This window comes from Mytilus trossulus, chromosome 5 (assembly GCF_036588685.1).
Source record: "Mytilus trossulus isolate FHL-02 chromosome 5, PNRI_Mtr1.1.1.hap1, whole genome shotgun sequence".
NCBI lineage: Eukaryota > Metazoa > Mollusca > Bivalvia > Mytilida > Mytilidae > Mytilus > Mytilus trossulus.
In genome coordinates this window covers 37,423,191-37,434,360 of record NC_086377.1, presented here as the reverse complement: position 1 = coordinate 37,434,360, position 11,170 = coordinate 37,423,191, and the positions used below count along the sequence as shown (strand labels likewise).

Here is an 11,170-nt window from a genome sequence, read left to right as displayed (position 1 = left end):
CAAGAAGATAGATTTATTATAAAACCGCGTACAGCAGTTTCCACCCTAACACATTTTGTAACTTTACCAAATTGGGCTATCTGGACTATACCATTTTTCGTTGTTTCTCGGGTAATAGTAAATAATTTTTTGAATATATTTTTTTTTATTAAACAAAATTAAACACTCAAAATGCAAAAATATTTAACAACTTATTAATGATACAACATCTCGAAAATGATAGTTTGTCCATATCTAAATTTAAAGAAAGATTAGAAATAAGAACACTAAATTAAAGTGTAAAGACAAATTAGAGATAAAGACACTTTTGTAGCGCATAATCTATTTAACTTATCAGTGAACATATGTTTAGTAAAGTTTTTGTGTGTGCCATTATGATATGGAAAAGTAATTAGATATTTAAAAATTATTCATCAATTGGAAGAAACTGCATTTAAATAGAATTATTGATAGCTCAACATTAAAAGACGTGGAGCTTTCGACTGAAATTAACATAGGGCTATTGTGATCTGTTTTAATCAACTTTGCCTCCGTTGTCTAACTTCCTTTGTATTCATATGTTGTCAAGTAACTTTATTAAACATCTACTTTGAAACTACTTGGTCAACTGGTACCAAGCCTGATCACAATCATCATGAAGGTATATGGTTTGTTATCTTTCCCATCATCCTGCCTACTAACCATTATGACGAACATGACTAGACATAGAACACAGAACATAGGCAAACATATGCAAGGTCTGTCCAGTACCTTGAATATAAAACCGTAAAATAAAGGCACCAGTGGTTAACTGCTGTTCAAAAGTCATAAATCGACTGAGAGACAACAAATTCGGGTTTCAAACAATAAGAGGATAAGAACGGAACAACAGAAACACTGAAGCGCAAAAAAAAAAAACAAACGCCAACATACATAGAAATGGACTATTTGATAACCGCTGCCATATTCTTGCCTTGGTACAGGAAATTTTAATAAAAAAACAATTGTCAGATAAACCTGGTTTTTAGCTAACAAAACCTCTCGCTTGCATAACAAGTTCATAAAATTCCATTACATTGACAATAATTAGTAAATGAAACGAACATAATATTTAAAAGGTAAAAATATCGAAAGTTTTGGGCACATCAGTCAATACTGTGTTATAATTCTAACTACTATAAAACAAATAACTAAGAAAAACAAAATGGCATATATAAACAGAACACATGAGCAAAAATTAAAGACAAGAATACAAAAATTACCAATTTATATATTAATGTGAAAGATGCTCAGTATTATCGAACAGGTCCCTTATGTAAACCAAAATTTAAATGTTTAATAAAATAGACCAAACTGCAGCTTTAGTGCATTTTGACAAAATCTTGGTATTTTTCGTCATGTAAAAATAAGGAAATGTTGGAACGGGGCAGACATTTAACTTCCAAATTGGCTACCTGTTGACCCATTTTGGTTGTAAAAAGTAAAATATCAAATAAATCGAACTCCTAGGAAAATTCAAAACGGAAAGTCACCAATGAAATGGCAAAATCGAAAGCCAAAACACATCAAACGAATGCATATTTCTGACTTGGTACAGTCAGTATCTTGAAAAAATGGTGAATTGAACCTGATTGTATGGCAAGCCAAACATCCCGCTTAAATGGCAAGGTAAAAAAATATCGCTCAATGACAACACTACGTGACAGGAATAGAGTACAAACAAACAAACGCAGGAAAAATCAGCACAAGGAAACGTAATAACAAATAATATAATAGTACATTAGTAACATGTAAACCGCAGAATCACAACGAACACCTTCCCTTAACGACAGCACCGGACTCCACAAACAGTCAAGAAATGTCAAAATTAACTACTTTACAAACATGGCTAGACAATTCTTTTAAAATAGACGTTATTGTCTGAAATCACCTTTTTTATGATTTATTTTTTGCATCTCCCCTATTCTAGTCTACAATTTGAGAATATTGCCAATGTTGAAGCACACAGGTCTAGATGAATGTCTTTGAAATCATTTGTTTAGGTTTACATGTATTTTTTCGTGACTCTCCTTTTACACGCGATATACACACGTGTTCTAGTAGCAAATACGACTGTATTTTAAAATGAACGATTTAATAGAACGAATAAGGAGTAAATGCTACATTCCATTATACGAACATATTTTTCTTTGCCACTTACGTCTTTTGAACTTAATGCACATGTTACCAATTTCATCCCGGTGGTGATGAATGTGGCCAATAGTTCCATTAACAGAAATATGATAGGTTGGAAAATAGTCGCTTTAGTGTTTATTTTGAATTTATTAAGCCTATGTTTTGTTTTGTTCTGCCACGTTCTGGTCATATGTTGACCATTTTCATCTATCAAATGTTCCTCTTATTTTGTTTTCCACTCACTATTGGACTTATTCCTGAATCGTTATATATGGTGACAATTCCTCCGTATCATTCAGATAATCAAAAACTTTATTTCGTCTACCTTCAAGTATTTCACTTCACATCGGTTATCATGATTAGCAGTGTTGCCTAATTGTTTATATTCTATAAGTGTTTTGTAAGAATTGTTTGTCTTTCAATTGGCTTTTTTTAAATTATTTTATTTGGCAATAATGTCAACAAAAGTAGCATGACAACTTTATTTTATATAATTGAGACATCTTTTAATGAAAAAAGGTAAAGTTTAGCACACTAATTTATAAAATGTAGATTTAGTTTCTCTAAATGTAAAAGAAGAGTGTAAAAACAAGTAAAATTAAGCACACAAGTTTATAAAATGTTAATAAAATCTCTCTAAATTTAAAAAAATAGTGCGAATCTATCACATATGAATGATCACTTTACTGTATCACCTGTATGTCATGGTTTATGCATTTATGCAAGTGCAAATAGTTTAGCTGATCACGTCTTTGAAACAAAATGAACATCAACTTCACAGGTAGAATTGCTCTCGTTACAGGTGCTGGTAAAGGTATGTGGCAAATATTCTTTAACACTATTTCCTATGTGTTTGTTTTGATAAAGTTTAAGGAGATATAATACTACTAATAACTGAGTACTCTTCAACCCAAAAAATAAAACATTCTCACAAACATGTTTAACCCCGGCGCATTTTTGCGCCTGTCCCAAGTCAGGAGCCTCTGGCCTTTGTTAGTCTTGTATTATTTTAATTTTAGTTTCTTGTGTACAATTTGGAAATTAGTATGTCGTTCATTATCACTGAACTAGTATATATTTGTTTAGGGGCCAGCTGAAGGACGCCTCCGGGTGCGGGAATTTCTCGCTACATTGAAGACCTGTTGGTGACCTTCTGCTGTTGTTTTTTTATTTGGTCGGGTTGTTGTCTCTTTGACACATTCCCCATTTCCATTCTCAATTTTATGTCTTTACACTTAAAGGTTTGTGATCTTAAATGTTACCTGAATATCATTGTTTGTTTATTCATGATCAAGTATTTTATAAAAAGACAGAACGAAGTATCACAGATTATGTAATATAGAAATATAATAGGCAATATTACAATTCATTTTTATCTTATAAATGTATTATTATCAATGTTTGCATTCACTGAAATAGACACTTTACGCAAGACTTGACCTTTACTTGAACCTGTATGGGTATGGGTATCTATTATGTGAACCTGTATTTATATTTACTACTGGGGACTTTACGTGCCAGTATATAATTAAATATATAAATACATTTTTGTCAGCACTACTTTCATTTAGATATACATCGCTAAAGTTATAAACTACATTTCTCATTCAATAATCATAAAGGTATTAACATCATATTAATAAAGAATAGTGAAGTCAAAATTATTCATTCGTTAAGCGTGATAAGTTAAATACACATCTTTGAAAGAAAATTATTAACACACATGGTTTGTGATTTTTGAAAACCGGTATACTACTATTGCCTTTATTTACCAATTATTTTACGTTAACTTTATTTATTAGTATAACATAAATACTTAGTACCACACATTACTACTTTAGACCTTAAAATAAATTTAAAGGTAATATTGAACAATTTGTTAAATACTAATTTTTAAGTTTTATTTATAATATGATATGAAATAATGACGAGAAAAAATTCAAGTAAGAACCTTGAACCAAATTATTTTTTCTAAAATCAATTCAACAACACCAACTTCACATGTAGAAAAAAACGATACTTTATGTAAATGATATAATCACAATATAGGAAAACAAGACATTCTCTTAACCAAAATGCCACAATAATTGTTTTAATTTAATTTTATTTAACAAAACAATTTCTGGTGCAGTCGATTTGATGACCACAAACTTTCAGACATGTTTTTTTAAATAGATATAAACCGTTACATGAAAAATCATATATCTAATGTCGCAAATGGAATCAGTTAACATTGTACAATTATATTACTTAAATTGTTTACAATACACCGCGTTCTTTCAACTACACGTGAATCAATGAAGTGGTTTGTAGATAGGTGTTTATATGTTCCTTAAATTGATCCTTTTAAAATTGTTACACGATGAAGACTGCTTTACCCATATTTTGACTTTTAAAAAAGTGTTTTCACCCAGATAAAGTTAAGATTGAACAACGAACCTAATTGAATTGATTACAATACGCTGTGTTCGTTCATTGACCTCAATTAAAAAATTGCAATAATTATTAAATGCGAATGAGCATGGATATCTGAAATCGGAGCGTTTTTAATTTGTGTTAAATATAATGTTAATACATCCTACCCCACCAGAAGGGCGTTTAACCGCTATGCGTCTTGTTCGCGATCTGAGGATGTCGATGTGACCATATGTCTTTATACATGTCATACGATATGATCTTCAAAAAAATAAAATAAGAGCTTTTTCATCAGTCGTGTTAACTTTGACATATTATTAATCTATTTATGTTCTCCTTCATATGATAGGTATCGGACGATGCATAGCTATTAAATTATCAGAGCTTGGAGCTAAAGTGTTTGCTGTTAGCAGGACAGAAGCAGATCTTGACAGCTTAAAGGAAGAGGTAAGAAAACTTGCTAAAATCACTATTAGTAATTTTTTGGAATGCATTTTTTAAGTTAAATTATATGCCATATTTAAAGATATAATTATCGACAGATTAAATTGCACTGACACGTTCAAATGTCTACAGCTTATGTCAATAAAACTAGTTCCTTTCTCTTTGAAGGATTCAGCAATTGAAACAAGATGTTTAGATATTGGAAACTGGAAAAATACAAGAAAAGTAATTGAAGACGTAGGACGAGTAGACCTCTTAGTAAATAATGCTGGAATTGTGAGGCATAAATCTGTTCTTGAAGCATCAGAAGAGTTCACAGACGAGTAAGTTGTGAAACGTATGCAATTTATATAACGGGTTGTTTTTATTATTGTTGGCACATTATCAAAGAGTATTTCTTTAGTTATTGCTTAAAGGTCTGTGTTATATTGAACATGTAGAAGGAGGAGGAGGGGATTTGACAATTAAAAACAAAAAGTCGAAAAAAAGAAAGCAACATTACCAAACGAATGAAAACTCCACAAAAGGACAATACACATCTTTTTACAATTACAGTGTTTAAATTTTGCAATGTACTTATAATTAAAAGATTACAAGCATCACTTTTTCTCATCGATTGGCGTCTTTTGTCCTTCTATGTAATTTATAAAGAAATGTATGAACGCGTGTTTATGCAAATTTTACCTCGATGTTTCATGGTTCATTGTGGTTGTATTGATCCATATAGGTACATATAGGTTGACTTACTAAATATACAACAAACAGGGCAACATTTTAGGATGGTTATATAAACCGTTAAAAAGACTGAGACAAATGATCTTTTAGAACATCTCCTTCTCGCTCGGAATATTCAAATGCCTTCGTTGGAAGTAAACATCCTTCAATAATTTTTTTCTCTCAGTGTAAGTTCAAATTTCTACGTTCTTCCGCCCGAACGGATTCTATTAAGACTTATCATTTTCTTTACCATTAATTTATGTTCGTCCTTAAACAATATTTATGTGCCCACGGTCGTGAAGCAAACATCAATCATTATAATTTCAATATGCAAAATATTGCAACCGACCGATGAGTATCGAGACATATTATTTTGTCCAGAGAAGGAGAAGATATATATTCATCTACTTATTAGCTGGTCTTTTCCCTTTTCTATTTCCACTTGAAATTATCTTGGAGAGTTGCAGCAAAGAAAGTTGATTAACAAGTTAGTGATTAAGAATATGTGACTACTAGTATAACAACAGTTAGAACTTGGAATATTGTATATTTTTTGTTTTGCATTGGAGAATTATTGCCTAATAAACTGTTATATAATAGCACATTGAACATATAAGGTGAAATCTCTTGACATGATTTATTTTTCATTTGCAGACATTTTGATGTCAACTTTAAGGCAGCATTGAACATATCTCAGGTATTACATAAATACATAATATAGTTATATACATTTGAAAATTTACCCTTCTCCAATTGGTATATAACGAAGGATGGTTTCATTGGCAATCTTACCACATCTTCTTATCTTTTATATCATTTACAATCGGGATTTTTATATCTTTAAACACGTGATATCTAACCACGAAAATCGTTACCATATTATTCAAAATCTAATTCATTTCAATCATTTTTCGGGTGGGTACAGTGAATGCGTTTTACTATGTGATAAATATGTAAAACACACCTGTTATTTAAGTATTTTAATATTTTCACAACGGTTTACTTTTTGTCATACATTAATTATGCTACTGAGCAATTTTCATCATGCATGTTGCAATATTTGCGTCTTTACAGATCGTCGCCAAAGGAATTATTTCACGGAAAGGAAGCGGCGCCATTGTGAATATTTCAAGTATCTCCGGTATTCTTACTGCGCCTGGTTTCCCTATGTATTGTTCCACAAAAGCAGCCATAGATATGCTTACAAAGTCTATGGCATTAGAGTGTGTACCTTTTAAGGTAAACTTTGGATAATAGGTAAACTTAGGTAAACTTTGGATAGTATGTAAACTTAGGTATACTTTGGATACTAGGTAAACTTTAACTACTTTCTTTTGAAAGTTATAAATATGTTTATTATGTTATTTACAGAATCAGTAATTGAATTGCAAATTTTAAAGATTTCTACAATATATGAACTCTTAAATAACAACTAAGTGCACTAATTATCAAATGTATATTCGAACGTTGCATTTATTGTAGAATGTCAGTGAAGGGTCTGAAATACTTACAAATTGCTACAATTGGTTACTGCTCAAGTTTCAAACTTCTTAAAACCTCGTTTTCAAAAAGAAGCTAGTAAACGCCCACCGCATGTCTAGTTTTCATAAGAAGCTTTGTATGAAACAAAAAAAATCAAAGATACCAAACTTTTGATTTAGAACGAGTATTTATTCTATGATAAACTCACTAATTGTGTTTGAGTCAAAAAGTTATCAAAGGTACCAGGATTATAATTTAGTACGCCAGACGCGCGTTTCGGCTACATAAAACTCATCAGTGATGCTCAAATAGAAATATTTATAAAGCTACACAAGTACAAAATTGAAGAGCATCCAGGATCCAAAATTCCAAAAAAGCTGTGCCAAATAAAGGCAACAGTAGTATACCGCTGTTCAAAACTCATAAATCCATGGACAAAACACAAAATCGGTGTAACAAACTAAAACCGAGGGAAACGCATTAAATATAAGAGGATAACACCGACACAACACCGAAACGCAGTTTGAAAGGCAAATAAAATTGAGAATGAAAATAGGGAATGTGTCAAAGAGACCCCAACCCGACCATATAACAGACAACAGCAGAAGGTCACCAATAGGTCTTCAATGCAGCAATACACTCACGCACATGGAGTCGTCCTTCAGCAGGCCCCCAAACAGATATGTATACTACTACAGTGATATTGGACGTCATACTAAACTCCGACTTATACACAAAACACTAAAAATCCGACAAGACTAAAAAAGGCCAGAGGCTCCTGACCTGGAACAGGCGCTTACAGACTGATTCGTTAATTAATTAGCGTTTCACGCTAAATTCAACACTATTGTGTTAATTAGTCAGTTTATTTTTGTGGAGGAAGCCGGATAGAAAAACTGACACTCCGAGTTGAGTGCACCTGCCCTATGCGGGATTCGGCCTCACAAACTCTGCATTGACTGGCTAGTGACATGTTAGTTCGACTACTTAGACCGCTCTGCTACCCTTGCTTCAATAAGCGATTTAAGTGCTAAATGTGTCTTGGCTATTAGCTTTATTGATTTAAATTTTAATACCGGGCATTAAAAATGAATGAAGTACTAGCTTTATTTTCTTATTTGATTTTCTACGGATTTTTTATATTGCAAGATTCGTGTGAACAGTTGTAGTCCAGGTGGAGTACTTACACCGCTGGGTGCGATGATTTTGGCCTCACAAGAACAAAGAGATGCCTTTACAGGAAGAATACCAATGGGACGATTCATAGGTAGTAAAGTTAATGCCAAACTATATGTTAACTAGCTCTTAATGTCTTGTTCATGTAAAAACAGCTTCGGGTGTATTTCTATCAAGCAAATGAAAACAGAACTACTGTACTGGTTATAAATTGGAATATGTATCATTAAGAATTACATATCATATCTTTTAAAATACCACTTTATTTCACTATAAATCACCATAGAACCAACAGCGTCAAAATTTACCAAAATCGTTAACTTGTAAAGAAAAAGAAAATTTGTCATGGCAACCGTCATTATGTTCAATTATAAAACATAAAACATACATATTTCTTAATTAACAAACGAAGTTTGTATATTGTGAACAGGCAACGAGTGCAACATATACATTTAAGGATATAAACGCAATATAATGGAACAAAGTATGCTAAGAAATGGTTAGTTGACTGGCATGTATTGAAAAGTTCAAATCATCATGTGTGTCATAGATATAGTTTGAAGTCCACAATATCGAGGTCAACATCAATACATGTGAGCAGACTTTTTTCATTTGGTAGAATTGTTTCTCTTATTCTATGGAAATTTATTCCTTTCCGAACCCATTGTATAAAAAAATTTAATCAACGTGTGGTTGCTGGTGATCTCAAAAGATCATTGGATGATTTTAAGGGTCATGACCTTTTTAGCTAACTGGATGAATCAAAATTTGACAACAGGTGTTAATGAAATTGACAACTTCGTGCAATGTGAAAGGCACTCGAAGGGGATTTTCAGTTAACAAAAAAAGAAAATGTCTTTTTAATCATTAGAGAAACAGATTCTTTCATAGTTACTCGTGGATTATCGGATTTATCTAATCTCGATAGTTAAATTATAAATTTTAAAGTCCTCGCCGAGGCGGCTCGGACTTTAAAATTGATAATTTAAATATCTCGATTGGATAAATCCGATAATCCACTGGTATCAATGTAAGAATCTATATTTATCACCCAGGGATATATGACTTGTAAACAATCATCAAATTTTCGTGATTCATCAGTTTATCTGACAGTTAAATAAAATAATTTTGCATGATACATTTCGTTAAAAACATAAAAAAGTCTTTAGTTTGGATGGTACCAAATTGTAGATTGTCACATATATTATACACGGATGTTAGTGCGAGTTAAAGGTCTTGTTCCCGGTATGGCATTGGTGTATTCCTTTGTTTTGACAAAATCGCTATTTACAAATAGTCAAAAGCGATCATTTATGGCAACGCTTAAGGTCGAAAAAAGCAAACATTTGCATGAACTGGAGAACTCGACTTTTCATGCAATTTTTCAAGCAGAAAAAAGTAATGATTTTTATTTCCCCTTTAAATTTTAAACATGTTTATTTTTCAGAACAAGAAGAAATTGCCAATACAGTTGCATTCCTGCTCAGTGACTATGCATCAATGATAAATGGTGCCGTGTTACCTGTAGATGGTGGACACATAATACATATGGCACTTAACCCTGTCAAAAAGTAACAATAATTCCTTAATTAAAACACATATTCTGACTGGGTGTATCTTGTACGATTATGCAATTAAGGCAACAATAAAATATGCAATTCATTACTTACAGGTGTTGTTAATGACGTTTAATGTTTATTTATTCCAGGATATTATCTCAGCATTTACACTACATTTTTTATTTAACTACTTGTGCAATCCATATGCAAACGATGTTACACGATGCATTGCAATCACTTGAAAGGATTCGGACGAAAAGAGTAGCAATATTTTAGTAATGTGGATGTATTTTATTACTTTTTATGGTCGGGTTGTTGTCTCTTTGAAATATTCCCGATTTTCATTCTCAATTTTATAATAGATTGAAAGTAACAATAGAGCATTTACATTCGGTAAAATAAGATTTACAAATAAGTAAACATGGTTTAAATATCAATTAACTTCTCACAAAATTATTGCATGTTAAGATTGTTTTGCATCTCTTTGTGTTTCTTTTTTTGCTTTTGTTGCAAAGACTATTAAAGATAGCAAAATATTCAGCACACTACTAGTAACAATCATAGATATAGGAAGATGTGGTGTGAGTTCCAATGAGACAACTCTCCATCCAAATAACAATTTAAAAAGTAAACCATTATAGGTTAAAGTACGGCCTTCAACACGGAGCCTTGGCTCACACCGAACAAAAAGCTATAAAGGGCCCAAAAATTACTAGTGTAAAACCATTCAAACGGGAAAACCAACGGTATAATCTATATAAACAAAACTAAACGAGAAACACGTATATATTACATAAACAAACGAATACTACTGTACATCAGATTCCTGACTTAGGACAGGTGCAAACATTTGCAGCGGGATTAAACGTTTTAATGGATCCAAACCTTCTCCCTTTTTCTGAAACAATAGCATAACATCACAACATAGAAAAACATACGATAAAATATCAATTGGCAGACTTAACTCAATCAAAAAACGTATGATTACACAATGAACGAATAAATTTGATCTGCGATATCTGAATACAAATGCACAGTTAATAAAATATTAGAGACAAACATTCATGACCAAAAAGCTAACAATGTCAACATTTCGAGAATACACAACCGTCATCTTATATGGCCCGTGATTTTTTTTAACGAAGCCCAGTGAGCATAACATATCTTGAGAAAACAAATTGCACAAAATAAGATCTGAAATTAAAGATATCAATTTGAAAATT

The 11,170-nt window shown here is 31.8% G+C and overlaps 1 protein-coding gene across 2 annotated transcripts; it reads left to right on the top strand.

The window, feature by feature from the left end:
* The first annotated feature begins 2,841 nt into the window (after positions 1 to 2,841).
* LOC134718818 (L-xylulose reductase-like) lies at positions 2,842 to 10,038 on the top strand. 2 transcript variants are annotated; one of them, XM_063581565.1, is made up of 7 exons: positions 2,842 to 2,968; positions 4,919 to 5,016; positions 5,182 to 5,336; positions 6,385 to 6,427; positions 6,805 to 6,969; positions 8,362 to 8,479; positions 9,836 to 10,038. In XM_063581565.1, exons 1-7 carry the CDS (start codon positions 2,917 to 2,919, stop codon positions 9,961 to 9,963), a joined length of 759 nt encoding a protein of 252 aa, XP_063437635.1. In that variant the 5' UTR covers positions 2,842 to 2,916; the 3' UTR covers positions 9,964 to 10,038. The 2 variants fall into 2 exon arrangements, with proteins under 2 accessions (XP_063437635.1, XP_063437636.1); XM_063581566.1 differs by lacking the exon at positions 8,362 to 8,479 and having other exon boundaries at positions 9,836 to 10,020.
* Positions 10,039 to 11,170: the final 1,132 nt, after the last annotated feature.

What these genes read in the sequence shown, in the direction of transcription:
- LOC134718818 (XM_063581565.1), top strand. Translation starts at nt 2,917, where the DNA reads ATGAACATCAACTTCACAGGTAGAATTGCTCTCGTTACAGGTGCTGGT. An exon ending in TCAGAAGAGTTCACAGACGA is followed by an intron (nt 5,337 to 6,384) that starts GTAAGTTGTGAA and finishes TTTCATTTGCAG; the next exon opens with ACATTTTGATGTCAACTTTA. An exon ending in TAGAGTGTGTACCTTTTAAG is followed by an intron (nt 6,970 to 8,361) that starts GTAAACTTTGGA and finishes TTATATTGCAAG; the next exon opens with ATTCGTGTGAACAGTTGTAG.